Genomic DNA, 27,621 nt, shown 5'->3' on the forward strand with positions numbered 1-27,621 from the left:
TTTGTTTCCAAATGATTTAAGTTTCTGGATCTGCAACCACATCCCCTCTTTTTTGGAGGGAAATACTTAGAAGGGACCGTGAACCACTCAGAAGGCCCTTGCTGTTCCCCTGCTGCCGTAGGTAGGGACTGGCATCTGTAAGAATGTCCCATTCCCAGGCAGACTCTATAGAAGAGTGTCCGTGTCAGTCAGGGACCTGTTATATGGTAAGTCATGTCTGTTAGATTTGGGGGTACAGAGTAAAGAGACAAAAGGCAGGAAAGAGTCTGACCAACTTCAACAGACAGTGAAGGAGGGGTCTACAGGGTGGGGGCGGGGAGAGCTGGTTGGGATCTTTTATAGGGGAGGTTGTGGGGTTTGGGAATGAGGAGTTAGGTACGAGAATACGTGCAGATTGCAAGGGTCTCTTCTGGAGCTGTTTGTCCAAATAAGGCCATTTTATCTTTAGAAACTGCTCCGCCCCCAAGCTATCAGGATGCGGGCGATGGGTTAGGCAATGCAGTAAGGGGCTGGAGTTTCAACACAGAGGTGGAGGATTTCAGCAAACCGTAGGGGAACAGAGGTTCCTCGGTCAGGTCTGGCCGGGTTTGTTCAAGGTTTATTCACCAGTCTCTCCAGCTGGCACAACTGAATGAGGGCCAAGCAGGGAGTAGATCTGACACTTTCACACAGACATACATGCAGACAAAACATGAATGCACATGACATAAAAATAAATTATTTAAAGTGAATAAAAAATAAATTATAAAAAAAAAGAGTCAGGAGGAGCTGCTAGCATTCTGGGTCTAGCTATGACAGCCGATCCACGTGTAGCGAAAGTGGGGCATGAATGTGACCTGACTCTGGGTCAAATATGCAGTCTAAATTCCCTTTGCCACCCACGAGTCCCGTGACTTCACTCAATCCTGGCTGTGACCCACCTCCCCCTATGGTATGTGGCAGATATGTACATGTTGGAGCATGTGTGCATACCTGCTGACCCAGAGGAGAACCGGGTGTTCAGCACCTCAGGCTCCAGCCCCCCAACACCACCTGCTCAGGACGCCTCAAAGGAGTACTACATCTATTTCAGGTCAGCCGCCAGCTGGGAAGCATCATGGACCTCTTTACCACCAGCCTGTCCCTTGCAGGCCTGAACCCACCTAGTGACAGGGTAATCGACGGACTTAACCTACTCCCCACCATGCTCCAGGGCCACGTGATAGACAGGTTGGTACTACACAACATCCTTTTCAGCCCCAATCCTACCTACCTTGCTCCCACTCTTCATGATGGGGCCCAGAGCTGCTCACAGGCTATAACTTCCTCATTGACTAGCTATGACCCATACGGAAGGAAGGAAGGAAGTATAGATGCAGGAACAGAGGGAGACAAGATGGGACCGGGGAACCTCGTAGCTAGACCCTTATATGCGCCTGGGAAGGAAACCAGCCTGGGTCCATTGGGACACTAGGAAACCCTGACTCTTAGGAAAGCATCTTAAGGCTTGGGAGGGGGGCTTCTTCCAGTTCCAGACCCATCTGATTTCCAAGAAGGAGGAGGAGGATCATTGTCACCAGTTCAACTCCTTTGCCAGCCCAACCTCCTAGGGCCTGGCTTTGCCTCACCAAAGGCCAAAACAAGCAGGGAATGACTTGGGCCAATCCCTATAGCCTTGTTGGCTACCACACACACACACACACACACACACACAGTGCCATGTGGGTCCCCAGGACCTTATGCTTGCTAGGAAAGCATTCTACTGAGCCACTCACCCCCACCCCTCCTACCTTTTGCACTATGAGACCTTAGTACATCTTTAAAGTATTAGCTGATTCCTGCATGGGCAGCTCACCACTCCCCAGCCAGAGCCCCACACATGAATACGTGGACTTGGTCATGATTCTTTCTCTCCTCAACATAACAGGCCCATATTTTATTACCGTGGCAACACACTGATGGCAGTCACTCTTGGCCAGTACAAGGCACACTTCTGGACTTGGACCAACTCCTGGGAGGAGTTCATACAGGTACAGGCCCCTGAGTACAAGCCTGGGAGATTCCTGGAGAACCGTGATTTATCTACTTCTAAGCTACCACCAGGGGAGGTACCATGGCTCTACAGCCTCCCTTCTTCATGTGGCCCTGTGGGCCCTACCCATTCTCAGTTATCATGTGCAGGTATCCAGGGATAAAGGCTAGGCACACTTCTTTCTCTCCTGTGATTTGGGCTCCCTGGGAATGCTAGGGGTATATGAGAGGTATCCTACAGAGAAAGACACTAGGGGACAAATACTCTCCTGGAACGTCCTGCCTTAATAGGGGGTCTTCAGAGAGCACAAGGCCCAGGTTCAGGCAGAGCGCCCCACTATCTACCATGCCCCTAAGCCTCTCCTTAGCGCCCCATTTCTTGCTCCTTCCAAGACTAGCCGGACGGGCGGTGGCCTGCCCACGCCCAGATGCTAATACCCACAAATGGCAGCACCCATATCTACATCTTTGTGCTTGTTCGCAGTCTGAAGCTGAAGTGCCACCCCACATATACCCTAGGCTCCTGCTGGCTCCTTGGCCCATGCGGGCCTGCCATAGACCTTATGTCCTGCGAGCTGCTGGTCCTACCCCCTCCATCCCCCCAGGCTTTGCAAGGTCTTTAAACCCTTGAAAACCTACTAATGTGCCTTAATAGGGAAGACATTTACTTAATGAAAAACCAAATACTAGAACATTCTGAACCAACTAGGACGCAAACCACAAATGTCTCAGCTCAGGAGGCTCCAGCTATTCAGGGCTTTGGGCTGGGCAGGATGCCAGGCTTAGCTGGGCAGGTAAACAGCATATACCCAGGTGGACATGTGGCCATAACTCAAAGGCATGACTCCCCAGTGCCTTGTTTAGAAGTTTGGGGCAGCCTAGGACAATGTCCAAAACTCATGTTTTGTCCATCCCCTTTCCGACCCATACTGCCTCAGGGCCGTCCTAAACATTGGCCTGCTGTGCCGTCAACACTGTTCTAGTCAGGATTCTTCTTGCTGTGATGAAACACCACGACCAAAAACAAGTTGGCTCCTAGCCTACTCCAGTCACGCCAGGAGACCGGGGTCCATCAATCCCACCCTCTTAATCTTAAACTGAGAGGCCCATGTTACATAGAGACCTGAGGTCTATACAGTGGGTCACCTGTTAAAGGTTACAGCTAGGCCCAGAAGAGCCAGCATCGGTCTTGTGCCACTAACATAGGCCCTGGCTTCTTGGCCTTATGTCACCCGCATAGTTTTGCGGGTCAGCCTGTGGGGAACTCCTGCTGTCACAAGCTCCTCTGCACCCTGTACACGGTGCTCTCCTTTCAGATGCGAGGGTCTCCACATGCTGTTTTGAAGCTGAGGAGGAATCCCACGAAGGACAAATTCATGCCATCTGAGCTGCCCCTGGGACACAAGTCCACGGGCTAGAAATCATGGGTCTGCTCACTGTTCCCTCCTGATGGCAAACACATAGGGAGAAGAAGGCTTATTTAGAGTCTATATGGCTATCCCACTAGGGTTGCTCTGTACCTTGGCCCCACTCTTGCTCTAAGGCCAGGCCTGAGTGAAAAGTTACTGCACTTTATAAGCCTCTCCGCCAACACAGCAATCCAATCAGACCAAATCAAACTGAATTAGAAAAACCCCAGGTTTAATGGGTAAAACACTCCTGGATGATCTTCTGCCCCACCCCCCCACCCCCCACCCCCCGAGGAAGGAGATGGGGAAGAGAGATCAAAAAACCATGAGTCTGTTTTCTGGAGGGCAGTTTAAACCCTGTGGTAGTGGTCTTGAGCATCTCTGGGGAGGGGGTCATTTTTTTTTTTTTAATTTATTTCTTAAAGATTTCTGCCTCTTCCCCGCCACCGCCTCTCATTTCCCTCCCCCTCTCCCATCAAGTCTCCCTCCCTCGTCAGCCCAAAGAGCAATCAGGGTTCCCTGTCCTGTGGGAAGTCCAAGGATCACCCACCTCCATCCAGGTCTAGTAAGGTGAGCATCCAAACTGCCTACGCTCCCACAAAGCCAGTACGTGCAGTGGGATCAAAAACCCATTGCCATTGTTCTTGAGTTTTCAGTAGTCCTCATTGTCCGCTATGTTCAGCGAGTCCGGTTTTATCCCATGCTTTTTCAGACCCAGGCCACCTGGCCTTGGTGAGTTCCCGTTAGAACATCCCCATTGTCTCAGTGTGTGGGTGCACCCCTCGCAGTCCTGAGTTCCTTGCTCGTGCTCATTTGATGGGCTTTCTGAGATGCAGCAGGGTTTGGAGAGAGATGAAGAAGGGGGTTTGGGGTAGGACTTCCACCAGAACATCCCAGACTCTTTGGCTATATGGATGCCAGGGGTCAGGGTGGAGCTTCCATCAGAACACCGAGGCTACTATAGCCTGCACACCCTACTCCAGGTCACTTGAATGGCTAGCCTGCTCCACTTCCTACTATAGCCTGCACACCCTACTCCAGGTCACTTGAATGGCTAGCCTGCTCCACTTCCTAATTGGTCCTGGGACCAGTGGAACCCAGGATTCCTTGGTGTGATTGTTCGATATAGACTAATGGGCAGGTCCTCGATACAGTGACAAGTAGGCCCCACCCTTCGGTGGGAGCTTTAACATCCCTTCCTCGCAACCCAGTGCTAGAAACCAGTCAGGCCTGGTGGGAAGTGAAGAGAAAATACAGAGATGGACAAGGGTGCCAGACCCATTTGGAGCAGGTTTTTTTTTTGTTTTGTTTTGATTTGGTTTGGTTTTTCTGAGACAGGGTTTCTCTGTGTAGCCCTAGCTGTCCTGGAACTCACTTTGTGACTAGACTGGCCTCAAACTCAGAGATCTGCCTGCCTCTGCTTCTCTCCCAAATGCCAGGATTGTGTGTGCCACCGCAACCCAGATCTTTTTGTTTTGTTTTGAAACAGGATTTCTCTGTGTAGTGTTGGAGCCTGTCCTGGCACTTGCTCTGTAGGTCAGGTTGGTCTTGAACTCACAGAGATCAGCCTCCCAAGTGCTGGGATTAAAGGTGTGCACCACTACTTCCCCAGCTTTTTTTTTTCTTTCTTTTTTTAATTAGCTGATTTTTTTTTTTTTTTTTTAATTTAAACTGCAGTTGTTCTGAGTTCCCATGATCTGGCTTTTAGAACTGAAGCCCAGCTAGAAGGGGGGGGGGGGGGGCGGTGTTTTTAAAAGGCAAAAGGTCACGATCCTGCTAACATGAGGTGTGAGAACAGCCCAGGTCTTTTGCATTCATTCCTGGAATTCCTGGCATTGTCTTAACAGCCTCAGATTGCTCAGTGGACTAGCTTCAGACTTCAGCTGCTACCATACCTGAACCTTCACCATCAGAAGGTTTCCCTGGAGAGTGAATCAGAGGGTTTGTGTCCCTCACCACCTCTGCACAATCAGTGTTTGATTTCCAGCATCCTGCCTGTGCCGTCCATCTGTGCCTCTAGAGCCAGACCAGAGTCCAGCTCTGTGGGGGCGATAAAGCTTAATGCACAGCAGGCAGACTTCCCTGCCAGTGCCCCGGGCTGAGGCGCTCAGACAACGCAGCTGTAAGAGAGCTCCTAGACCAATTAGAGGGATCTTAATTAAATAGCTTATTTGATTTGCCTCCAAATTATAATTTATGTGCTCCATCTAGACTTGGGTTCTTCTCCACTGTTTAACATTTTCATGCTAACAACGGTGGCTCCCTGCTGTGCAGTGTTTGTGTGTCATCGTTGTCCCGTCCCTGCCTCCCCCCCCCCCCCCCCCCCGCAGGGCGCTCCAGGAGGCCCAGATTCTGGAGCCCACTTTGATTGGAAGGTAGCCTGTCCTTCCAGCCTCCAACTTGTCTCTGCAGCTCAGTGCATGTGGAACTTCATAGCCTATGGCCTCCCTGTTTTAAAAACTGTCCACTGTACAACCATCACAGGGGTTTATATAACTGCACACTGTAACACCATCACAGGGGTTTATATAACTGCACACTGTAACACCAGCACAGGGGTTTATATAGCTGCACACTGTAACACCAGCACAGGGGTTTTATATAAGGTGTTAGAGACATTTGTTAGTGAGCTGCACTTTTCAGTCCAGCCACCATGTCAAATGTGAACAGTGTTGTCTCTCACTGTCAACATGGCTGGTACTAGGGCCCCTGAGTCACGGTACTTAGAGTAAGCTCCTGCCTCACAGTTCTGTCTAGGACTGTTGGAGGCTTGATTTGGGACATTCCCCATTCCCCATCAGTGCACCCTAAAGAGTAACCAGGAGATCTGGGAGGGAAGGTTGAAGGCAAAAGACAAGCTTGCATACAGGAACCACTGTAGTGGAACCAAGCTGTGACTAGAAGAGATAGCTTCAGCAGTCGAGTTATCCCACAAGAAGCCTTAGGGGTTGGCTCCATGCTGCATACATAAGTACTTGTTCAACCTTCTCTCTGTACTACTGAATGCAAAAATCAGGGTTATTTGTAGTCTGTGCTCTTCTCTTGAGTCTCTTGGTCACAGCTGTTTGTAGCCTTCAGCTTCCATGTTCAGGTCTGGGTCTCTTAGCTTTCAAGCAAAAGGTCCTTTTTCCTCTCTGGTCTAGTGACCCATCCTGACTCATCCCCTTCTGAGAGGCTCACTGTTCCCCCTGGCCACACACTGAGAGCTTTTTTATTTTATGTACATTGGTGTATTGCCTGCATGCACGTCTGTGTGAGAGTGTCAGATTCCCTGGAACTGGAATTTACAGATAGTTGTGAGCTGCCATGTGGGTGCAGGGAATTGAATCTGGCTCCTCTAGAAGAGTAGCTCTTAATCGCTGAGCCATCTCTCCAACCTCACACTGAGAGCTTTATGGCGTTCTCAGGAGCACTCCTTTGAACCAGTGGTCAAAGTCAAGATATGGAACTGCCCAGACTGTTTCATTTTGTTTTGAGACTCTCATGTAGCCCAGACTAACTTCAAACTCATCATATTCCTACTTCTACTTCCTAAATGCCCAGCCTAACTTCCTAGACTACTGTAAAAAGCTTTTTCCCATAAAAGGGTACAGGAAAACTTGGGCGGACACCCAGAGTGAGCTGCTGAGCAGCTGTCAGCCTGAAGCCTTTCCCTTCAACCAGGTGGCCATACTGTACCCGACTCCAGTCCACCAATGAACACTGCAGCACCGGCTATGGTGTGAGGAACGGGACCAGCAGGGCATCTCTTGCAGCGTGGGCTCTGGCTCTAGGATGCTCACTTGGTCTCTATGCCTCTCGTTGCAGGGCATTGACTTCTGCCCTGGTCAGAATGTCTCAGGAGTCACAACCCATACCCAGGAAGAACACACGGAGCTACCCCTGATCTTCCACCTGGGACGTGACCCAGGGGAGAGATTCCCACTCAGGTGAGGCATGAAATCTGAGGACTTGGTTCACATGCAGAATTCTCTCTGCCCATGGCTTGTCAGAGCCTGAGTTGCAGATAGCTGAGATTCGTCTGCAGCCTGAGCTCAGCACCCTGCATGTACATGGCCCCAGGCTCTGCCCTCTTTATTCCGTTGTGAGCATATCAGTGGTGTGTGCTGTGTGTTGTACGTCACACAGTGAGTGTGCTATGGTTTGCTTCACACTCAGCTAAAGGTTCCCTGACAGTCCAGCTGTGTGGTTTTTCAAGACAGGGTTTCTCTGTGTAGCTTTGGAGCTTGTCCTGGAACTAGCTCTGTAGACCAGGCTAGCCTCGAACTCACAGAGATCCGCCTGCCTCTGCCTCCTGAGTGCTGGGGTTAAAGGCGTGCACCCAGCTCCATTAACCTTAGTGAAAAATGAATCAAATGCTGGAGGCTTGTGCTGGAACTTTACGGCTGTATGTGTTTTCTCTCCATCTGTACCTGATCCCTTCTCAACATAAGACAGTTCCTTCTAAGGAAAAAGCATGTGTCATATGTGTATATGTTTCAAAATAGTACCCACTGCTGTGGCAGTTCTTGTGGAGAGGCCCAGTGTCCGACCCACACTCTGGGTTCTCATCACACACAGGTCATGTTGGCATTAACAGAGGAGGACTCGCTGCCATGGCTCAGCTTCTAGGCCCTCATTTCCCTCCCCTTGTGGAGTCTGACAACAGGAGAGCAGTTCACAGTACAGACAGCTGTCCAGGGAGGCTCGTGGTGGGAGCCCATAGCCCACTCTGACTTCAGACTGCCACCCTTGCTCTTTCCACCTCTAGAGACCAACACGAGGTCTCAGGCTTTCCAAACTAGACCACTTCATGTCCTAGAATGTCTGTGAACCTCCTGAGCTGCCTGCCAGGAGCAGATTGACCTTGGACACAATAGCCTTGTAACCAGAGCCGCCTTCTCTCCAGCTTTGCCAGTGATGAATATCAGGATGCCCTCAGCAGGATCACCCCGGTTGTCCAGCAGCACCAGATGTCCTTGGTCCCTGGACAGCCCCAGCTCAATGTGTGTAATCAGGCTGTTATGGTGAGTGGTCCATGCATGCATGCATGCATGCCAGGGCTTGCCTGTGGTTGACTACGTGTGCTTGTCCCATGCCATGAGGACACCTTGGCTCCCTGTACACATGCAGCTCAGCCTGGCAAGGTGTATTCAAGCACCAAAATGGAAATCATTGTTCCAATCAGTATGGGAGGGAAACACACAATATCCCATTATTGCTGAGGACTATTGGAGGGTGAGTAGCCTTGTTCAGTTCCGGGCACGGCCTCCTGTTGACAGAGGTTTCTGTCCTGCCCAGTCCCACAGCTGTTCAGTCCCCCAAAAAACATACAGAGGTCTACATTAATCATAAACTTGTTGGCCTATTAGCTCAGGCTTCTTATTAACTTTTTTTATTCTAAAACTGATTGGCCCAGTAGCTTGGGCTTCTTATTAATTAATTCTTATAACTTAAACTAGCCCATTCTTGTCTATGTTAGCCATGTGGCTTGGTACCTTTTTTGGCAGGCAGTCACATCTTGCTTCTTCTGCATCTGGGTCACTACTGCAGACTCAAACTAACCTCTTCCCAGAATTCTTGTTGCCCCACCTCTACTTTCTGCCTGATCATTGTCGCCCCACCTATACTTTCTGCCTGGCTACTGGCCAATCAGCATTTTATTAAAAGTAATATAAGTGACAGGATAAAAGACCAATGCCCCACAGCACTTCCCCCCCACTTTTAAACAAGAACTCTGAATCTAATGTCCTTTGTTTAGCTTTCTTCCTGACCATTATCCATAACAACTTGTAATCAACGCTCTAAAAAAGAAAAACATCCATAATCCATTTTTTGGGAATGTGGATGTAGTTTTGTAGGCTACTTCCTGCTAATCGGGGGTGCTGATAATCTTATGGGGACCTAAAGAAAAATTTGAATTATGGTCAAGTCCTAACTGGAATATTCTGTGACTCTTGATCATCTCAGCTAGCAGTCTTGAATCTGTTCTGGATGTAGAACTCATCTGGCCATCTGATCCTATTGTAGACTTTTCAGGGGGTCTTCCTTAATCAAACCTGATTTTTCTTAACCCACAATGAATCCACAGCCTCCCATTCCCTGTGGAAACAAAAGCAAAATCTGTTCTCCAAAGTAACATGTCTTGACTTAAAATTTGAAGTCAAAGAATTTTCAAAATATATATGTTCTATTAATCTAGCAGCATTTGTAATCAAGTGTCTTTTAGCAGCTGTTGTCCTTCCTCAGCCATCAAACCATTCAAAGACAACACAATAACATTCAGTATCCAGACTCTGTGTATTTTTCATCTTTGCATGGCTTTATTTTAAACTATTTCTTCTATTTTTATTTTTAATTTTTGGTTTTTTGAGACTAGCTTTCTCTGTATATCTTTGGCTGTCCTGGCACTCACTATGTAGACCAGGTTGTCCTTAAACTCACAGAGATCTGCCTGCCTCTGCCTCACAAGTGTTGGGATTAAAGGTGTGCACCACTACACCCAACTACTCTCTTTCTTTTTTATTTTAAGAATTTTATCCTTTTTCTTTTCTCTCCCAAGCCTACATATATTTTTAAACACACTCTAAACTGTTTAGAGTTTTTTTTTCCCATTTGAATCTATCTTTACTGTCTCTCTTTCTCTGACCACATGAGTCTTTAATTTGCTAAGCCATATGGTTAGGACTAAAGCTGTGGCTTTGACAGCTGGATCCACCCCATTCTTTAGCTTTTTGAGAGTCTAGCTTCATGGCAGAGGTACTGGCAGGAGCCATGTTTATTGCTACAACTCTGTGGAGTTTCAGAGTCCTGCTACCACCAAGAAGCTTGCTGTCGGCTATTCATAACACCATTTAAGTGTTTTGTGGTGGGGCCTCTTAATAGGGCTGCAAAGTTTTTTCAGTTAAAGCTGAGTCAGGAAGCCTCTCTTAAATGAGACACATTTGCCTCTAGCTAACAGAGCCCACCTGAGAAAATGCTGCTACCAAGAAGCCGTGTTTAACTCTGTTCTTTTTGTGTCTAGAATTCCTTCTAGAACTCTCTCAGGTTTTAAGTGGATTTAATTATCCACGTTGGCCCCAGCCTCCTCTGAGGGTCTCACTGGGACCAACTTCTTCACTGCATTCACAGACTGGTGCCTGTGTTGCTGGTTATTGTTAAACTCTTTCCCAGAGGAGATGGAAACATCTACCCCTCCTCCTAAAGTCCCAATAACAAAGGGAGGTACATCCCACCAATGTTTACTCTGAGGAACCAAAGAATGTATAGGCTTTCTCATAGGAGCATGGATGAAGAGTTACAGGCAGGAACATGGAACAGGAGAGGATCACTTAAAGCACCCATGCTGTAAAGTCTGTAGCCAGCAAGGATGACTCCCCATTGCTATGTCGATAGAGCTCCCTCCTATATACTCTAACCCCTCCCTAAGCCCCCAAGTCTGCCTGCAATTAGGGCAGAATTGCATGCAACTGACTAGGAGGAGTGGCTGGATACTCAGGTGAGAGTCCCAAGATTCTCCTGGTAGACTTTTTTTTTTTTTTTTTTTGGTGTGTGTGTGTATTATATATACAGTGTTCTGCTTACATGTGTGCCTGCAGGCCAGAAGAGGGCATCAGATCTCATTATAGATGAGTGTGAGCCACCATGCAGTTGCTGGGAATTGAATTCATCTCCTGGTAGTCCTTAAGGAAAGACAATAGTCAAAAAGCAAGCAAGCCCAGCTAAACTCCTGAAGATGGCAGCAGTTTGGCTCAGGAGATAGTCCCCACCAGACTAGTGTTCTGACCTCTAAATGACAGTGGTAGATCAGGGAGTTCCTCAGGCCTACCAGGGTTCTGGGGCCTCAAGAGCTCAAGTGTCCTCACAGTGGTACGTTGCCGTTCCCACCCAGTCTGCAGCTGCTCTTTAGTATAGTCCAGTGAGTGGCCTCAGCGGAGAATATGGTCTTTTCCTAATAAGTGGCTGTGACACACTCTAGGGTTTTGATCAGGTCGGTTTACTCTGCCAGTCAAATAATTAGAAGGCCGGAGAAATCTAGATGCAGCAGGTAGCAGCAGAGCTGTCTCAAGCACACACAGAATCAGCAGCTTAAGAAAGAAAGGCGTTTATTGGGGTAAGGAAACACACACATGTAGCAGACACACAGAAAAATAACTCCTCTGTGAAGCAGAAAAATCCAGTCTCTTCCTAGGGCTCAGCTTTTACAGTCTCTGAAAGTTTCCCTCCCCTAATTGAGGGTTGGCCAGTTGAAGAAAGCTAGGATGTGTGACTGACCCAGAGCCGATGTGTGACCTGTTCTGAGCAGGCCTTGAACTGACTGAGCCAATCCAAAAGCAGGGGCCTGCTGGTGGGAGACAGACGTCTACAAAGCTTGTGTCTTAAGTTGTCAGGCTTTTGTGAAGAGTCAGGAGGGTGAGGAAGAAGCTGGCCATCTTGGAAATTCATCATCTATATCACCTAGGCATAGCCCCTGTGTCTGTCTGTCTAGCTAACAGGGAGTCTAACTCCTTCATAGTCTCCCTGTGGCATAGCAGCCTCTTTTCCCTGGCTCCCCCACTTGTAAGCTGCCTGAGATGCAGACAGTTGGGTGCAGTTCCACCCTGAGGCTTCCCTCACTGGGCCTCACTTTCCTTGCTACTTGCTTTCTGATTGCAACCCCACCAGCCACCCCTTGTCTGCAGATCCGGAGCTGCTGCTTGAAGAAGGTCCTGGGGTTCCACATTCCTGGGATTCTGGAAGGCATGGAGATGGCCATGTCTGTGCACTCTGGTCAAGTGGGTGGGTGAGGTGGAAGGGCCACATCTTGTAACTGTGCCTAGATTGAAGAACTGAGTTCATTTTGTTGAATTTCATTTTCTAGAATTGGGCACCACCAGGCTGTGAAAAATTAGGAAAGTGTCTGACACCTCCTGAGTCTGTCCCTGAGAAGTGCTCCTGGCCCCATTAGCCAAGATCGGAATCTCCAGCCAGCCCTGCAAGTGCCTAGAAGGCTTTGGCCTTGGGACTGATGGGCAAAAGAGACCAGCTGTCCTCTGCCCACCCACCACTGGCTGCCTGGCCTCTGTAGCCAGTGGCAAGGGTCCAAGGCTGCATATACTGGAGACCTGATCCGGAGTCTGCTCCCTAGCACTGCGGGCCATCTTCCCAGCTGGCTATTGAAAGAGAAGTTCTTAGTGCCCTGGGGCCTTGACCATGACCCAGTGCTGCAGCCCAGGGTCTGAAGAGCTGTCACTTTGTCTTCTCACTGTGCCTGCATATATTTCAACCTTGGTGTCGTCGACAAAGGTGAAGATTTCAGTGCTGTGCCAAGGAGCCAACATCTACCTGGGCATCAGTCCTCACCCCCATGTCAACTCCCTGGAGTGACCCCCCCTTTTCCCACCAGCTGCAAACAAGAGACAAAGATATTTCATTGTCTGGTCCAAGGTGAGGTCAGTCACTGCCCCCAAGAGACAGGAAGATGACATCCAAAATTTCTGGCTCTGGCTCAGCACACTCTGGGACCACTTCTGCTGTACCTGCCTCCTGTCATGTGCAGGCCACAAGATATAACCTCTAAACCCCTTCCCTGAAGGCTCATGGGAGTTGTCCATCCTGAACAAGTTCTCATATCTGTGCAATGACTGTAGTGCCGAAGCTGAATTGTGAAGGTTGGAAAATGATAATGAAGAGAGATTGAGAGAATAAATTCCCTTATAATAAATTATTCTGTTCCAAGAATAAATGAACAGGAGATGTGTTAGCTGTTCTCTCTCTCTCTCTCTCTCTCTCTCTCTCTCTCTCTCTCTCTCGACAGGGTTTCTCTGTGTAGCCCTTGCTGTCCTAGAACTCACTCTGTACACCAGGCTGGCCTCGAACTCAGAAATCCGCCTGTAGCTGCCTCCTGAATGCTGAGATTAAATGTATATACCACCATGCCCATCTATCCTGGTATTTGGAATAGAGATGATGGGAGACATTGTACATTAGATGGCCCATGTGCTTGTTGTATGAACTTCTCCTGGAGAGACATAAACATCTGTGTGCCTCAGATAGAATACCAATGACAGACCAAAGGAACCACTGGGTACAATGAGCTCATTGATTACAGAAGCATGGATGACCCCAAAGCAGCTCCATCACCTTAACTGACAGTCTCAATCCAGCATGGATGACAACTTCCCCTTCAGTTAACCTTCCGTGTGTGTGTGTGTGTGTGTGTGTGTGTGTGTATGTGTGCGCGCGCGCACGCGCGCGCGTACTCTAACACCTCCAGAGACCACCGCAAATGGAAGAATTGCAGCAGGCAGGGTGGTGGGAGTGAGGAAAAAATTAGTTGGGATCTAGTAGACCCTCCTTACACCCCCCCTCTCCTTTGACAGAACATACGCCCAATCTGAAGGATTTCTTTTGAGTAATAACAACCGCATTGAAGTTGATAATGCTAACTCGGAGGACAGTCTTCCAATCACTACCTGTAGGCCCAGGTACTATGCTGGGCAGGTAGATCCCAGTCTTCTGTCCAGATCTTCTGGTCCCCTCCCCAAAGCGAAAAGGATACATCTTGCTGCAGAAGCACAAGAGAGTCTGTGGCCCTACCCCCACCCCGAAGTGCTACCCTGCTTTTCCCCTCTACTCCAGACCATACATAATTCACTTGCACCTCTGGACCTGAAGCTATCCGCCAGCTCCCTTCCGGGCTAATGGGAAAGCAGGGCTGAGCCTCGGTCCCTTCACACTGCGCGCTGGAAGCACAGTCCAGTCCAGGTCCAGAAGGCGGGCCCTGGGAAAAGCGGGACTGAATAGGCAGGAGTGCGGGAGCCAGAACCCAAAAGGGTACCAAGGCTCGTATCCTTTTTCCACCCAGAAATAACCCCAGGCTTTCAATTTGATGTCACCTAGGTTTCGAGCAAAAGATGTGCTACTTCCTGCCAGAGGCCACCCCCACCCCCGTCTCCCAGAGGCCCCGCCCCCTCACTTGCTGCCCCTCGTGCAGGACCACTCCCTAAGGACGCCCCGCCCAAGAAGCCCCGCCCACCGAGGACGCCCCACCCTTGTTCCCGGACAGGCGTGACTCCGGTCTGCTTACACTCCCTCTGCCCTTTCTCCCTCCTGCACGCGGCTATGGCGGAACCTGAGTTGCAGCTGGTAGCGCGACGCATCCGCAGTTTCCCCGACTTCCCCATCCCCGGCGTGCTGTTCAGGTGAGGTCACGAGCCCGCGAGGCGTTGGCGCCCAGCTCTCGGCTCCCGGCGCAGGCGCGTGGGCAGTCGTGAGGGGGATCTTGCTGGGCCTCCGCCTCCCCCACACACTTCGCCTGTCCTTGTCCCCAGGGATATCTCGCCCCTCCTGAAAGACCCCGACTCCTTCCGAGCTTCCATCCGCCTCCTGGCCAGTCACCTTAAGTCTACGCATGGCGGCAAGATCGACTACATCGCAGGCGAGTGGCCACGCTAGGCCGTGCTGGTCCCCCACTGTCCAGGCTTCCCTCCGTCTTCCCTACACCCCTCTTTCTTCAACCTCCGGACCCTCCTTTAGCAATCTGTTCTTACCTGCCTTAATCCCTTGTTGACCCTGGATGATTACTGCGTCTCCCACCCCTGCTAGGTCCTCTGACCTCGGTCCTCAGTGTCTGTTCCTATTAGAGATGGACTCTGCTCTGTCCATGTTTAGGGCCAGACCTTCCTCTTTTAGAGCGGGAGGTTGAGCAGCCTGACAGCAGGACTGTAAGGAGCATATGTGTGCTTTGAGAACTTTGAAGAAGGCCTTGGAACCCCTTGCTAGGGGTAGTCACTTGCTAGCTCATCCTAGAAAATGCATAGCCTTGGGACAAAAGGGGGCGTGCCTGGACAGGCTTAGAGTCTGGTAGCCTCAGGGGCTGCTTATCCCTCAGGACTATACTGGAGTGTCTCTCCTACAGTCTTGTGCTGGCTGATCACCTGTGGTGTACCAGGCTCCATGCTTGGGCTTCAGAAACACCCTAAGATCTCTGAATGTCAACCAGGGGAGTCAGACATGACCCAGATGGTGAGAACTCCAGACTACAGAGTGACCCTGACAAGTACTCAGAGGCCTTCTGGGAGGTGACCCATGTTGTACCCTGTACTACAGATAAAGTACTGCATTTGAGAGGTACACGCCTTTAATACCAGGAGGCAGACCTCTGAGTTCAAGGCCAGCCTGATCGACAAAGCAAGTTCCAGGACAGGCTCCAAAACTACAGAAGAACCCTGTCTCAAATAAAAAAGAGGTGGCAAAAGCGTAGGTGTCCCTGAGCTATACAGAAGGCAGATAACACCCCCAAGGCTAAGAAGCTACCCAGCAGCCATCAGTGCCTTCTAGCTATAGCTAGTAAGACCTAGTATTCCTGGCCAGTACTGTTCTCTCAATACTAGGTCTCTTGGGAACCCCACACCCCTCAGCTCCAACACCCTCTCTCATCCTAACAGGCCTGGATTCCAGGGGCTTCCTGTTTGGCCCTTCCCTCGCTCAGGAGCTGGGCCTGGGCTGTGTGCTCATCCGGAAGCGTGGGAAACTGCCGGGCCCCACAGTATCAGCCTCCTATGCCCTGGAGTATGGCAAGGTAGGTGGGTAGCTGTCTAGGAGTCAGTGTGGGATAGTTTGAAACCTGTTTTATGCCACAAGGAAACGTGGAAAGGCTAGGGGTGGTGGTCACTTGTTAACTCCTAGACTCTTATTTCCTGCCTGTAGGCTGAGCTGGAAATCCAGAAAGACGCCTTAGAACCTGGGCAGAGAGTGGTTGTTGTAGATGATCTCCTGGCCACTGGAGGTGAGAGCCACGGGTTTCAAAGGACAAGCTCTGGGGTGCTGACTCAGCAGAGAGCCTTACTACGTTCCTTACTTGTCCCTTCACCCCAGGAACCATGCGTGCTGCCTGTGAACTGCTGGGCCAGCTACGGGCTGAGGTGGTGGAGTGTGTGAGCCTGGTGGAGCTGACCTCATTGAAGGGCAGAGAGAAGCTAGGACCAGTGCCATTCTTCTCTCTCCTGCAATATGAGTGACAGACGGTGGAACAGTTGCTGCACCTGCGGCCGGCCGGACAGTGGCTCAGCCTCTGAGCCACCAGCTGCCCTTCCTGTGACTGTTGATTTTGCTGGTCAGCTGGTCACCATGCCTATGGACCACTTGGGTCCTTGCATTTTTCTATATGTGCTGAGTCCTAGAGCAGAACTACTGCAGGCTACAACACAGCAAGATTAATAAACAGTTTGATACATAAGGTTCTTCCTGTCATCTTGCTGCACGGATCACATAACACAGCTGCCTGGCAACTCCGGCCCAGTCCAAGGCAAGGACAATACCTGCTCCAATCCCAGGCAATACCGGACACCGTCACAGGACCATTGAAAGGGAAATCAGAAGTCTCTGTATCCTCCCACCCCCAGCAAAGGGTGACTGGGGGACGGAGGGCAGGTGGTGGCTATGTCACTTTGTGGACCTCATCACAACAGGTAGGCTCAGCTCTGTATAGAAGTTATAGCCTCTAGAAAGTTTTCTGGGCTTTTAGAACCAAAATGGAGACAGTGGACCAAGGGCATAGTCCAGTCACTACCTATCTAAAATCCTATTTTGAGGCCAGGCAGTGGTGGCGCAGACCTTTAATCCCAGCACTTGGGAGGCAGAGACAGGCGGGTCTCTGAGTTCCATGACAGCCAGAGCTGTTACAGAGAAACCCGCACCTATTTGGTTGAGCATCAACAGCAGTGGGTCCACCCCCAGAAGATTGTTCTCACCCAGGTTTTTACTGGCCCGGTCTTACGAGTCACAGAAGGCGAGTCACAGAAGAAAACACCACACAACAGTGGGCATCATTTAAAGGTATTTTATGGTGTGACCTATTCAGCTTGTTCTTGGTAGCACTTTTATTTAAATATTACAAGACTATATTAAAAGTCAAGATTAACAGTCACATCCAAGGCCATAGGAACGGAAAAGAAGCTTAAAAAAAAATCTTCATTTTCATAAATTTTGGTCTCAAAAGCTATAAAATTATTTTCATTATATACAGAAGGCCCAATTTCACTCTGCCATTCAGAGCTCACTGTCCTTGTTTTCCGTGTGGGTCTTAAGGCTCTGATCAGGAGAGCAGCTCTAATAGGACGAAGGAGCAGGCTAGGCTGGCCTGGGGCTCCCATCTGGACCGACAGTACCTGGAACTAGACGAGTCAGACATCTGGCATCCTCTGCTCTCAGTCCGCTTCCCCAGCAACCACAAAGAGCTGGCTCTGGGGTACCCCAAAGCCACTTTATGAGATCCATGGGCACAACCGCTGCCCATACTGGCGGTAGGCCTGTGGCATGGAGGGAGAGAGCTCAAGTGCGTTGTTCTGATCAAGAGAACAGACCATCAGGCGAAGAACTTAAGTCACAGCCCTTCAGTGTGGACACGCTGGGTCAGCCTCACAGTGAGGCCAGCTAGGTCAGCAGCTTTGTCCAGCTTGATGTAAGTGTCCGTGCGAATGCGATGCAGGCTGAGCCAGTCTGGCAGCAGCTCGGCTAGGAGCAGCACGTGCTTCTCCATCTCCCCTGCAGAAGTGCATTGTGAGTTTAAGAACAGTATCTGGATGACTTGCTCAGCTCACTTACCCAACCCGGTACCTTACACCCCTCAACATGGCCTTTCTCAAGGCTTAGCCACTGCTATGTGCAGTGGATCCAAGCAGAGGCCTGGGGGTCCCTGGGCACTGCTCTCAAACACCAGGGGAATGAACAAGGGGAAGACACACATACTCCAAGCCTGGTGAGCAGGCCTGAAAAGCAGAGATGAGGCCCTAAGTGGCAGGATTGGGATTCCAACAAGTCCATGGCAAACAAACTGTCTCTGGTCAGAAATGGACCCAGTTCCTTGCCAAGAACACAGGAGCATGACTATGCCCACCCTCCCCCATCTTGCTCTGTACAAACCTGAGCTCAGGGCAGCTTGGCAACTGTCCACCATCCTTGTGCAGACCACTTCCATAGTGAGTGCTGGCTTGCGCTCAGACACAAAGACACCACGCAACACCCGGGCTAGCTCTGGTAAGCGCTCTAGCCGCTGCAGCCGAAGCTCCTGTTCCGGGCACCTTGTCATCTGTGCCAGCTGTTTCTGGACCTCCTTGGCCCTTATCTGCATGAAGTGGGTCAGCACCACATGGTTACCAAGGCCCCGTCTGGTCACCAAGGCCCCCTACCTATTACCCAGGACTTACCCGCTCCAGCAAGGCCTGAGACACACCCTTCAGGGCACTGGGTGAGGCGGCAGGTGGGGTGGCTGGTGGAGTGGCTGGGAGTGCTGGACTAGAGCACCCAGGGCTACCAGGCTCAGCGGAGCGCAGGGCTAGGTTACTCAAGGCCCTCTCCATCTGCAGAATAAGCACAGGTCAGATGTCACAAACAGTGACTTGTGAAGGGAAGCCCTTTGCCCTCTCCAGGCCAAGTTCCCAGTATACACAGCCAGCTGAGCTGCTGCAGTTCGCGTATGTGCTTCTGAGAGGGTTGGGGCACATCTTATTTCTGTGCATTTAGCTGAGAAAGTAAGAAGCAACCAACCCAGAGGCACTCAGCTGCTACCTCCATACTACCTGAAGGGATGAAATCAGAGGCTAGAGAGCCTCACCTTGGGTGATAACAAGTTGCGGGCTCGGGCCAACACCTCCTGGGCGGTGGTGAGCTTCTCCGTGACAGGAGGCTGGGGCAATTCGGCGGGTTCAATATCGGGCACTTCATCCACATTGAAGCGTGGGTGCCAGCGTGTCAGCTGGTCTTCAGGCACAGCCATGGGGGGGTTCAATGAAGCAAGGAAAGCCTGGAGGAAAGGAGAGCATCGGGCTACAACTCAGTCCCAGCTAGAAGCCCTCGCTCAGCCTTTCTGTGCCTAGATAGAGATCCAGGTATAAAGAGGCACGTTCTTAGCATAATATAGGCATTGTTGCATTTTTTTTTCGAGACAGAGTTTCTCTGTAGCTTTGGAACTAGCTCTTGTAGACCAGGCTGACCTCGAACTCAAAGAGATCCCCCTGCCTCTGCCTCCGAGTGCTGGGATTAAAGGCGTGTGCCACCACCACCTGGCTAGGCACTGTTGGCAATGACACTAGATCCCTCCTCTCAGGGTCTCAAGGTAATCTGAGCTCTCCAGCTTTTGGGTTCCAGGCAGCTCTGCCCCAACTCCAGCCTATAGTGCAGAAGGTATCAGCAATAAAATCAATCCTCCTCAGTTCATTTTAAGATAGCCACGGCAAGGGACTAAGAGGAACCTTTGTGTTTGCAGTCAGGACAGTCACTGAACCCGCTCAATGGCTCCACAAACGCCAGCGCTCACCTTGTGATGTTCCTTGACTCGTTCCACCAGGTTCTGACGGAAGACCTGTCTGCGCTGCAAGAGGCACGTGGCTGTGAGCTGGGTGGCACCACCACCACCCTCTGCAAGAAGAAAACATGGTGAGCCCAGGTCTGTCCGGCTGCCCACCCGTGACGGAAATTCAAAAACTAGGCCTGACACCAACCATTTCACCCGCAAACCCAAGGTGAGCAAGTCCACCCAGGGCCTCACCAAAGACTCACCGGGTCCCAGCAAGGGTTCGATGGTGAGTTGGTAATCCGATCTCTTGATGCTGTCCTTGAAAGTGGGGACATTGCATTCCTGGCGGAAGCAATATGATGCGGGATACACGGTTTTGATCTGGCCCACATTGCGCTCTTCGAAGCGCCTACAGAAGGAAGAGGGCTGGGTCAGAAGGATCACGCAGACTGGCATCAGACGTCTAGGGCAACCAAACCCACTCTCTACCACACCACGCACTTGCGCATCATGTCCTGGACGCCTTGTTTGACTTTAGCAAAGGTCACGGTCTCAGACCGATTGTGAAGCATGCTCACGATGGTATCCATGCTCCGGAACATCTCAGCCAACACTTGATACTTGTAGGGCAGGACGAGGCCAGGGGGACCGGGCTGGGCCAGGGCATGGAAGCGCTGGTAGGCAGGGACTTTCTCGACACTGTAAATGGGAAGCAGTCTCATTATGCCAACAAACCACACAATTGACCCTACCCCCACCAACAGACAACAAGGCAGCAGAGTCAGAACCTCAGAACTCCCAATTTGCAAAGTCCTTGAGGATCTACTGCCGTCTGTGAGGACAGCATCAGACCGGGACAAGCAGCAGTCTGCTCCCTACACCTGCCTGCCCAGCACACTCAGCTTGGAGAGACAGGCACAGCATCCATACTGCCCACAGTACTTAGAACAAGCCAGAGGCTGTAGTGACCACGTCCTTTTCAGGTGGGGGACAAGGGCACAATGCTGGTGAAGAGTAGACTGGTGTATCTATGTCTAGACAGTCTGGCTCTCGGCCCCGTGCCCCATAGGCACACTAATTGTCTCCCTGCAAGTTATGGCACCCAGGCCACCCACCCTGGTCCTGCAGTGCCCCCTAACAGCCTGTCTTCCCGTGGACCTTGTGACCACCTAGGACTCACCATGGTTGCTCTGAGGGCTCCTTGGCATCTGATGTACAAGACTCCACAGCATTCTTCTGGACTCTGGCCCTCAGGGCCCGAGCCTGGGCTCCCAACTTACGTGCCCGCTTCAGGCAGGACTGGAGCTCAGAGACAGAGTCCTTTGAGGGGACCTAGGGACACAGGTACTGTTAGTTCTACCAGTTATTCGTAGTCCTGCCCACAGCCCACCCTCAGCCCAGCCTCCTTACCTTGTCCTGCTGCTGAACTGTGGCAGAAAGGCCTGGACCTTCTGAAACAGCGGTGCCCTTTATTCTCTTGACAGGAGATGGTTTTACTGGGGAGCCAGGGTCTGCTGGAGGGCTGGGGTCAGCTGGGGAACTGGGGCAGGAGTCCTGGTAATTAAGAAGCCACAGATCAGTACACTGGGGTGGGGGTGACCTGCTCAGCAGGAAGAGCACTGGCTAGAAGAGCCAGTACCAGGTGGTCTCAGTTCACTAGACCCTGAGGGCTGGAGCCAGGCTGGGGGGGAGAGGGTCTGTCATCTGAGGCGTCTGATGACACAGGCAAGATCCACCTGGTCTGTTGGACCTCTTCTTTCTCGAAGCACCTTTCAGGCCTGGCTCTCTTGTGTTTTCTCCCCATTTCAGAAGCTCCAGCCCAATTCTTTGCGCAACAGCCACCCCCAACCCCTGCCTGCTGCAGTCTCCCAGCAAACCCAGGTCTGGTTCCCCTGGGGAGAGAAAGGAGTCCCCAGCCTGAAAAGAGACTCTAATCCTCCTTCAGTCTTAGCACCCAGTCCCCTGCCTCAGTGCCCGATAGTCAGGGTTTCCTCTCCTGACCAGGGGTCCTCTAGGGTCCCACGCACGCCTCACCAGTCCAGGAAGCTGCAGCCTCCGGCGCACGGGCGGCGCGGGGTGGTCGCTCCCAGGTTCGGTGGAGGGACAGGCGCGCTTGCGGCTGCTGCTCCGGGTCAACTCAGTGGGCACAAGCCTACTGGGGCTTGGGGTGAGACAGACCGACTTGGCCCGCGGAGCGGTAAGGCCCGGGCGACGGCGAGCATAGAAATCAGTAACACGACTTTGCGCCATGGCGCCAAAATGCTAGTTCCCGCGGATTTCGCGCGGTTTTCGCGGCTTCATCCTTGCCCCGCCCAGACGCTCGCATACTCCAGAGCATGCGCGCTAGGATACAGCAAGACGCGCATGCGTCACGCCGGGCCACCTCCGGGCCGCGGTTTTGGGTTGAGTTAGCGCGCAATTAGGAGCGGCCGCAGGCGGGTGGACAGGAATGGGTTGGACTCTTGACCAGTGGCGGGCTGACGTGCGGCGTGGCACATGCGCTGTCCGTCATTTACGTGCGCTAGCCTGGCTGTGGCGCGTACGGCTCTCACGTCCACGTTGCGCGCAGCTCGAAGTAGGGCGGCTGCGAGCCAATGGCTCCTGGCCCGACAAACAGGCTGCCTGATGGAAGAGGACGCTTCTGCTCCTGTTGATCACATTTGCAGAATAATAGTCTGGTCTCGCATGCCAGCAGCGTAGCTGGACCAGAGTCACAAGCAACTGTTGAATATCTGGTTCCAGGCGCGCGATGAGTCTAGCCGAGCAGGCCCCAAAAGCATTTCTCTTGCCACATCCGGGCTATGGAGTGCAGAGGTCGGCTCTGGGAGGGGCTCCAGGGCAGGAAGCGGCCTAGAGGCGTGGGAAATCAGGAAGGCCACGCAGAAAGGACTGAATTCTTCAGTCACTGCCACCCAATGCTCCCCCACACTCCTGGAGGGAATGACCATGCACACGATGCTGTCATTTTGGGCAAAGGTAGCTCCCTAGGGGGAGGGAGGACATAAAGGGAAGGGACAGAGCAGAAGCAGAACCTGGGAGACCTGGAGAGCTGTAAGGACAAGCAGCACTGAAGGAGAGTTCCCAGGAGGCGGGGGCTTGTGCAGTACAGAGCTTCAGTCTAAAATGTATCTGCAGCCCTGGGGTAAAGGACCTGGAGTAGTGGAAGTTTTTGAGACTTGATGCTTGCACCTCATGAGTATGGTATACCTTGGAGCCTCACAGCCCGCATCCCTTCTGGATGCTTCCCAGCAGTCATAGTAACCATTCTGCCTTTGTAAGGCCACCCCTGGAAAGTAGGCCTTTGGGATGACACAGCATTGGAACCTCTCAGGAAATCTTGACTTGCCTCAGTGACAGGACAAAGCCAGCTGTCTCCTGGCCGCGGCTGATTAGATAAGTGACCGCGTGGTTGAGCCAATCAGATGTTCTCCTAGGATTAGCACTGCTGTAGGGTAGGAACCGCCCATCCTCCCGTGTGCTAGTGGCCTCTCTTACCGTACTGCACGGTGAGAACCAGCAAATAAGTGTACCTCCACAGGAAGCGCCAAGCACAGCAACTCCAGCTCTGGGTTTTGAAACAGTTTTCCTATGTTTTGTTTTTGCAGTGATGAGGAACGAAACCCAAGTCATTATACAATACAATAGCATGCTACCCTCCGAACGGTGTCTTTTCCATGAGGGATTTTTTTTTCCTTTCTTCCTTTCTTTTCTTTCTTTCTGTTTTTGATTTTTCAAGATAGGGTTTCTGTGTGTAACAACCCTGGCTATCCTAGAACTCACTCTGTAGACCAGGCTGGTCTCGAACTCACTGAGGTCTGCCTACTTCACGCTCCTGCCATGCCCTTCCCACCAAGGTGAACCTTCAGGCTGGACCTTCAAACTGGGAGGCAAAACAAATCCTTAAGTTACCTTTGTCGGGTACTTTGTCAAGGCCTCTTCCAATCCATGGAGGTTTACTTAAAACATGGTCACAAAAATCAGTCAAAATCCCAAGCAGAGGCAGGCAGATCTCTATGAGTTCAAGGCCAACCTGGTCTACAAAGTGGGTTCCAAGACAGGCCAGGACTGTTACATAAAAAAACTCAAAAAAGAAAAGAAAAAAAATCAAAGTTGGGTATGATGGGAAGCAGAAGCTGGTGGATATTTATGAGTTTGAAGCCAGTCTGGTCTAAATATTGGGTTCCATGTCAGCCAAAGCTATATAGACTTTTTGTTTGTTTGTTTGTTTGTTTGTTTGTTTTTTAAGACACTGTCTCTGTGTAACCCTGGCTGTCCAAGAGATCCATGAGGCTTGATTAAAGCCCCTTGAAAAGGAAGGAGTCTGTTTTTTTAGTCCATGGTTTGACGGTACCTCATGGCAGGGAAAGCTCAGCTTCAGGAACAAGAGGAATCTGGTTACAGCAAACCACAGTCAAGAGAGATGAATGCTCAGCTTCTTTTTTTTTTTTTTTTTTTTTTTTTGGTTTTTCGAGACAGGGTTTCTCTGTGGTTTTGGAGCCTGTCCTGGAACTAGCTCTGTAGACCAGGCTGGTCTCGAACTCACAGAGATCCGCCTGCCTCTGCCTCCCAAGTGCTGGGATTAAAGGCGTGCGCCACCACCGCCCGCCTAATGCTCAGCTTCTTTTCCTTGCTGAGGATGGTCTTCCCTCCTCAGTGAAGCCGTTATGGAACCATCCTCAGAGGTGCACCCAAAGAGCTGTGTCCGTGATGATTCTAAGTCCTGTTAAGTTGCTTTTGTTGGGTATTTTGTGGTGACAATGGAAAAGTAATCACCACCACCACTTTCACTGTCGCCATCAAGACCATGATCGCTCTTGTCACCGCCTGAGGCTGGTTAGAGTTGCCAAGGGGCCTCAGTATTGGTGATGGCCATGTTCTGGCCTTGCCTAACTTCCCTGGAACCCACTGTGGCTCCCTGAGACCTGCTCCCTGCCAAGCTGCAACCTCAATAATACAGGCACAGACTGAATGGTTGCAGGCTCTGCTCTTCTGCTGCATTCCGGAGTCATCCGTAAGAAACAGTGACCAAGCACAGCCATGCAGCGTTTCCCAGCTCCGCATCCTGTAATGCAAGAGAATGTCTGCTGTTTAGGTGTGCCGCACAGACGGCCCTGCTTCCTGTTGCTGGGATGGCTCCTCTGCCCCACTCAGAGCGCTTCTCTAGATCATACCGACATGCAGGTAAAGAAGCCGAGACTCCAGGCAGACAGCCGGTACAGCTGGTGGCCCAGAGAGCTGAACTTTCACTCCTCCGGTTTCCAGCTCTCCTCACAGGAAACTAATGTGGAACCCCCTGGAGACCTGCTGAAGGTCTGTGAGTCACCTGTAGCCGCGGAGGAACTTTTTGTGGTCTTGACTTTTAACTAGAGGTTTGTGGCCAAGCATAGAGAGGCAGCTATCACCTTCAATGAAGGCATCTGGGGCTCAGCCAGGATTGATCTGTCCTTGACTCCCTGTCTGCCAGACAACCTTGGAATCCATTGTGGAGGGACTAGAGCAGGGTTCATGGAGAAGATGCTCCTGCCTGCCACAGGTTGAGTGACACTAGCAGTTTATTCTCCCTCTGAAACTAAGCCTTCAGGGCTGGGGAGACGGCTCAGCACTTAAGAGCACTGGCTGCTCTTCCAGAGCTCCTGAGTTCAATTCCCAGCAATCACATGGTGGCTCACAACCATTGGTAATGGGATCTGATTCCCTCTGCTAGTGTGCTTGAAGACAAGACAGGTCACTCATACATAAAATAAATATTCAAAAACAAAAAACACTTGATCTCCTTGTCAGTACCAGGGTGTCTTGTCTTGCTGAACCTGCTTCACAGCACGGTTGCTGCAAGAGCCCCGAGAGGATGAATTGAGAGCCTCGTTTTACCTCAGTGATGATGAAGGCCCTCTCCTCACACTGGCTTTGGAAAGCATCAGATGGGGAGAGGGCTAGCTCTGCTTTTAGCCCTCTGAGCTTCTTTCCTGCTGCGGTGACCAAAGACCTTACAGAAGCATCTTCAGAGAGGAAGGATTTATCCAGCTCACAACTTTGGATTTCAGTCTGTCCTGACAAGGAAGTCACCACAGTGGGACCTTGAGAGGGAGCTGGTCACATTACATCCAGAGTCAAGCAAGGACAGCAAAGAATTAATGTATTCTAGTGCTCAGCTTGCTTCCTCTTCTTACACAGCCTATGATCTCCTGCCAAGGGAATGTTACCACAGTGGGCGGGTCTTCCAATGAACTTCAATTAATGTAATCAAGATTGCTCTTCATAGGCAGGCCTAGCGGCCTGCCTCTCAGGTGGTTCTGCATTCTGTTAAGTTGACAAGTAACCATTGCCATTCTTGTGTGGGCATCTAACTTTGCTCTGTTCAAAAGAAATGCAGTATGAGCCATGTGATTTCAAGGTTTCTACTAGTACATTACAAAAAGTAAGAATCAGGTGGTAATAATAGTTTCAAAGCTTTTGTTTTCGTATGAGTCTTTTGCCTGCTTGTATGTCTGTGTACCACATTCGTGCATTGCCAGGGGAAGCCAGAAGACGGATCCCTGCTGCTGTAATTACAGACGGTGGTTGTGAGCTGTCATTTGGGTGCTGGAAATCAAAACTGGGTTCCCTGAAAGAACAACCAGTATTCATAACCACTGGACCATCTCTCTAGCACCAGGTTGCAACATTTGTAAGAGCCTAGTGGTGGTGGTACCTACCTTTAGTCCCAGCAGAGGCAGATGAATATTTGAGTTCAAGGCCAGCCTGGTCTACAGAGTGGTTCTAGGACAGCCAGGGCTACACAGAGAAACCCTATCTCAAAAAAATAAAACATAAACAGTATTTACAATAATTACGTTGCATCATTTATGCCAAAATGTCTCTCGAAATAAATAAATAATTTATTATTTTGTTTGAGACATGGTCTCTCTTCATAGGCTTGGCTACCCTGGAACTCACTGTGTAGACCAGGTTGGCCTTGAACTCACACAGATTGGCCTGCCTCGGCCTCTGCCTCCAGAATGCTGGGATTAAGGTGTACACCATCCCTTCCAGTTTATTTATGTTTTCTAGAAAGGGTCTCACTGTGTAGCTTTTGCTGTCCTGGAACTCACTATGTAGTCCAGGCAGGCCTCAAACTCATAAGAGATCTGCATACTTCTGGCATCCAAGTGCTAAGATTAAAGGCATGCACCACCACACCTAGATAATAGAATTTTTTTTTTTTTTAGTGAGACATTTAACATTTTCCTTTATTGCTGGGCGGTGGTGCATACCTTTAATCCCAGCACTTGGGAGGCAGAGGCAGGCGGATCTCTGTGAGTTCAAGGCCAGCCTGGTCAACAAGAGCTAATTCCAGGACAGGCTCTAAAGCTACAGAGAAACCCTGTCTCGAAAAACCAAAAAAAATTTTTTTGCCTTTATTATTGTCTGCCAAAATCATCTTGATATCATCACCATCACCGCCATTACCATCCTCATCATCAGCATCACCATCGTCACCATCAGCAGGATATCCTGATTGTGCTCATAGCTCCATCTCTATTGGCTGAACAGCCTCAGATAGGATGCTGAACTCTCAGCACTTGACTCCTCTGTTGTACCTCCTCTTTCAAGCAGAGCTGCAAAGGTTGGTGCAAGTAGGACATGGTGAGAAGCCTAGCCCTGTCAGCAGGAAATGACTTATGGGTGTCAGCCTAGACAGCAACCCACCCTGACCACAGTGGAGCTGTAGAAGTTCCATGGACACAGCCTCCCCACTAGCTGCACTGCCGGCTAGCAAAACCAACTATGCCACAGGGCCCTGAATCCACAGCCTGGTCAATTTGGTGGAAGGTCACATAATTATGGACTTGGTGCAACAATTGAATCTTGGGGCTCTGGGTGCAGGTGCCCTGCTTTAGGACCACTGGTCAGCTGGACTAAGGTACCCACTGTCTCTCATCTGTCTGCTACCCTCCCCCTGCCTACTGA

General features: G+C 50.8%; 3 protein-coding genes across 8 annotated transcripts in view; 2 read left to right on the top strand and 1 right to left on the bottom strand.

The window, feature by feature from the left end:
- Positions 1–13,305, top strand: part of Galns (galactosamine (N-acetyl)-6-sulfatase) — a 31,949-nt gene extending 18,644 nt beyond the window's left edge. For 4 of the 6 annotated variants that reach the window (XM_057753642.1, XM_057753639.1, XM_057753641.1 and 1 more), the window contains 5 exons: positions 1,073–1,209; positions 1,907–2,009; positions 7,227–7,348; positions 8,308–8,425; positions 12,259–13,305. In XM_057753642.1, the coding sequence (XP_057609625.1) occupies positions 1,073–1,209; positions 1,907–2,009; positions 7,227–7,348; positions 8,308–8,425; positions 12,259–12,345 (567 nt within the window). In that variant the 3' untranslated portion in view covers positions 12,346–13,305. The remainder of the gene's footprint in view (positions 1–1,072; positions 1,210–1,906; positions 2,010–7,226; positions 7,349–8,307; positions 8,426–12,258) is intronic. The other 2 variants (XM_057753643.1, XM_057753644.1) reach the window with 1 other exon arrangement.
- Positions 13,306–14,424: 1,119 nt separating this feature from the next.
- On the top strand, positions 14,425–19,900 carry Aprt (adenine phosphoribosyltransferase). The gene is made up of 6 exons (XM_057753809.1): positions 14,425–14,581; positions 14,711–14,817; positions 15,827–15,960; positions 16,089–16,167; positions 16,257–16,849; positions 19,726–19,900. Exons 1-5 carry the CDS (start codon positions 14,502–14,504, stop codon positions 16,397–16,399), a joined length of 543 nt encoding a protein of 180 aa, XP_057609792.1. The 5' UTR covers positions 14,425–14,501; the 3' UTR covers positions 16,400–16,849; positions 19,726–19,900.
- Cdt1 (chromatin licensing and DNA replication factor 1) lies at positions 17,177–22,047 on the bottom strand. The gene is made up of 10 exons (XM_057753807.1): positions 21,709–22,047; positions 21,085–21,228; positions 20,855–21,006; positions 20,176–20,373; positions 19,938–20,083; positions 19,696–19,796; positions 18,994–19,182; positions 18,587–18,739; positions 18,303–18,504; positions 17,177–17,924 (listed from the first exon to the last, which is right to left on the bottom strand). The coding sequence occupies exons 1-10, from the start codon at positions 21,922–21,924 to the stop codon at positions 17,764–17,766; spliced, it is 1,662 nt and encodes a 553-aa protein (XP_057609790.1). The 5' UTR covers positions 21,925–22,047; the 3' UTR covers positions 17,177–17,763.
- Between the last annotated feature and the right edge of the window lie 5,574 nt (positions 22,048–27,621).

The sequence above is a fragment of the Chionomys nivalis genome, chromosome 21 (genome assembly GCF_950005125.1).
Source record: "Chionomys nivalis chromosome 21, mChiNiv1.1, whole genome shotgun sequence".
NCBI lineage: Eukaryota > Metazoa > Chordata > Mammalia > Rodentia > Cricetidae > Chionomys > Chionomys nivalis.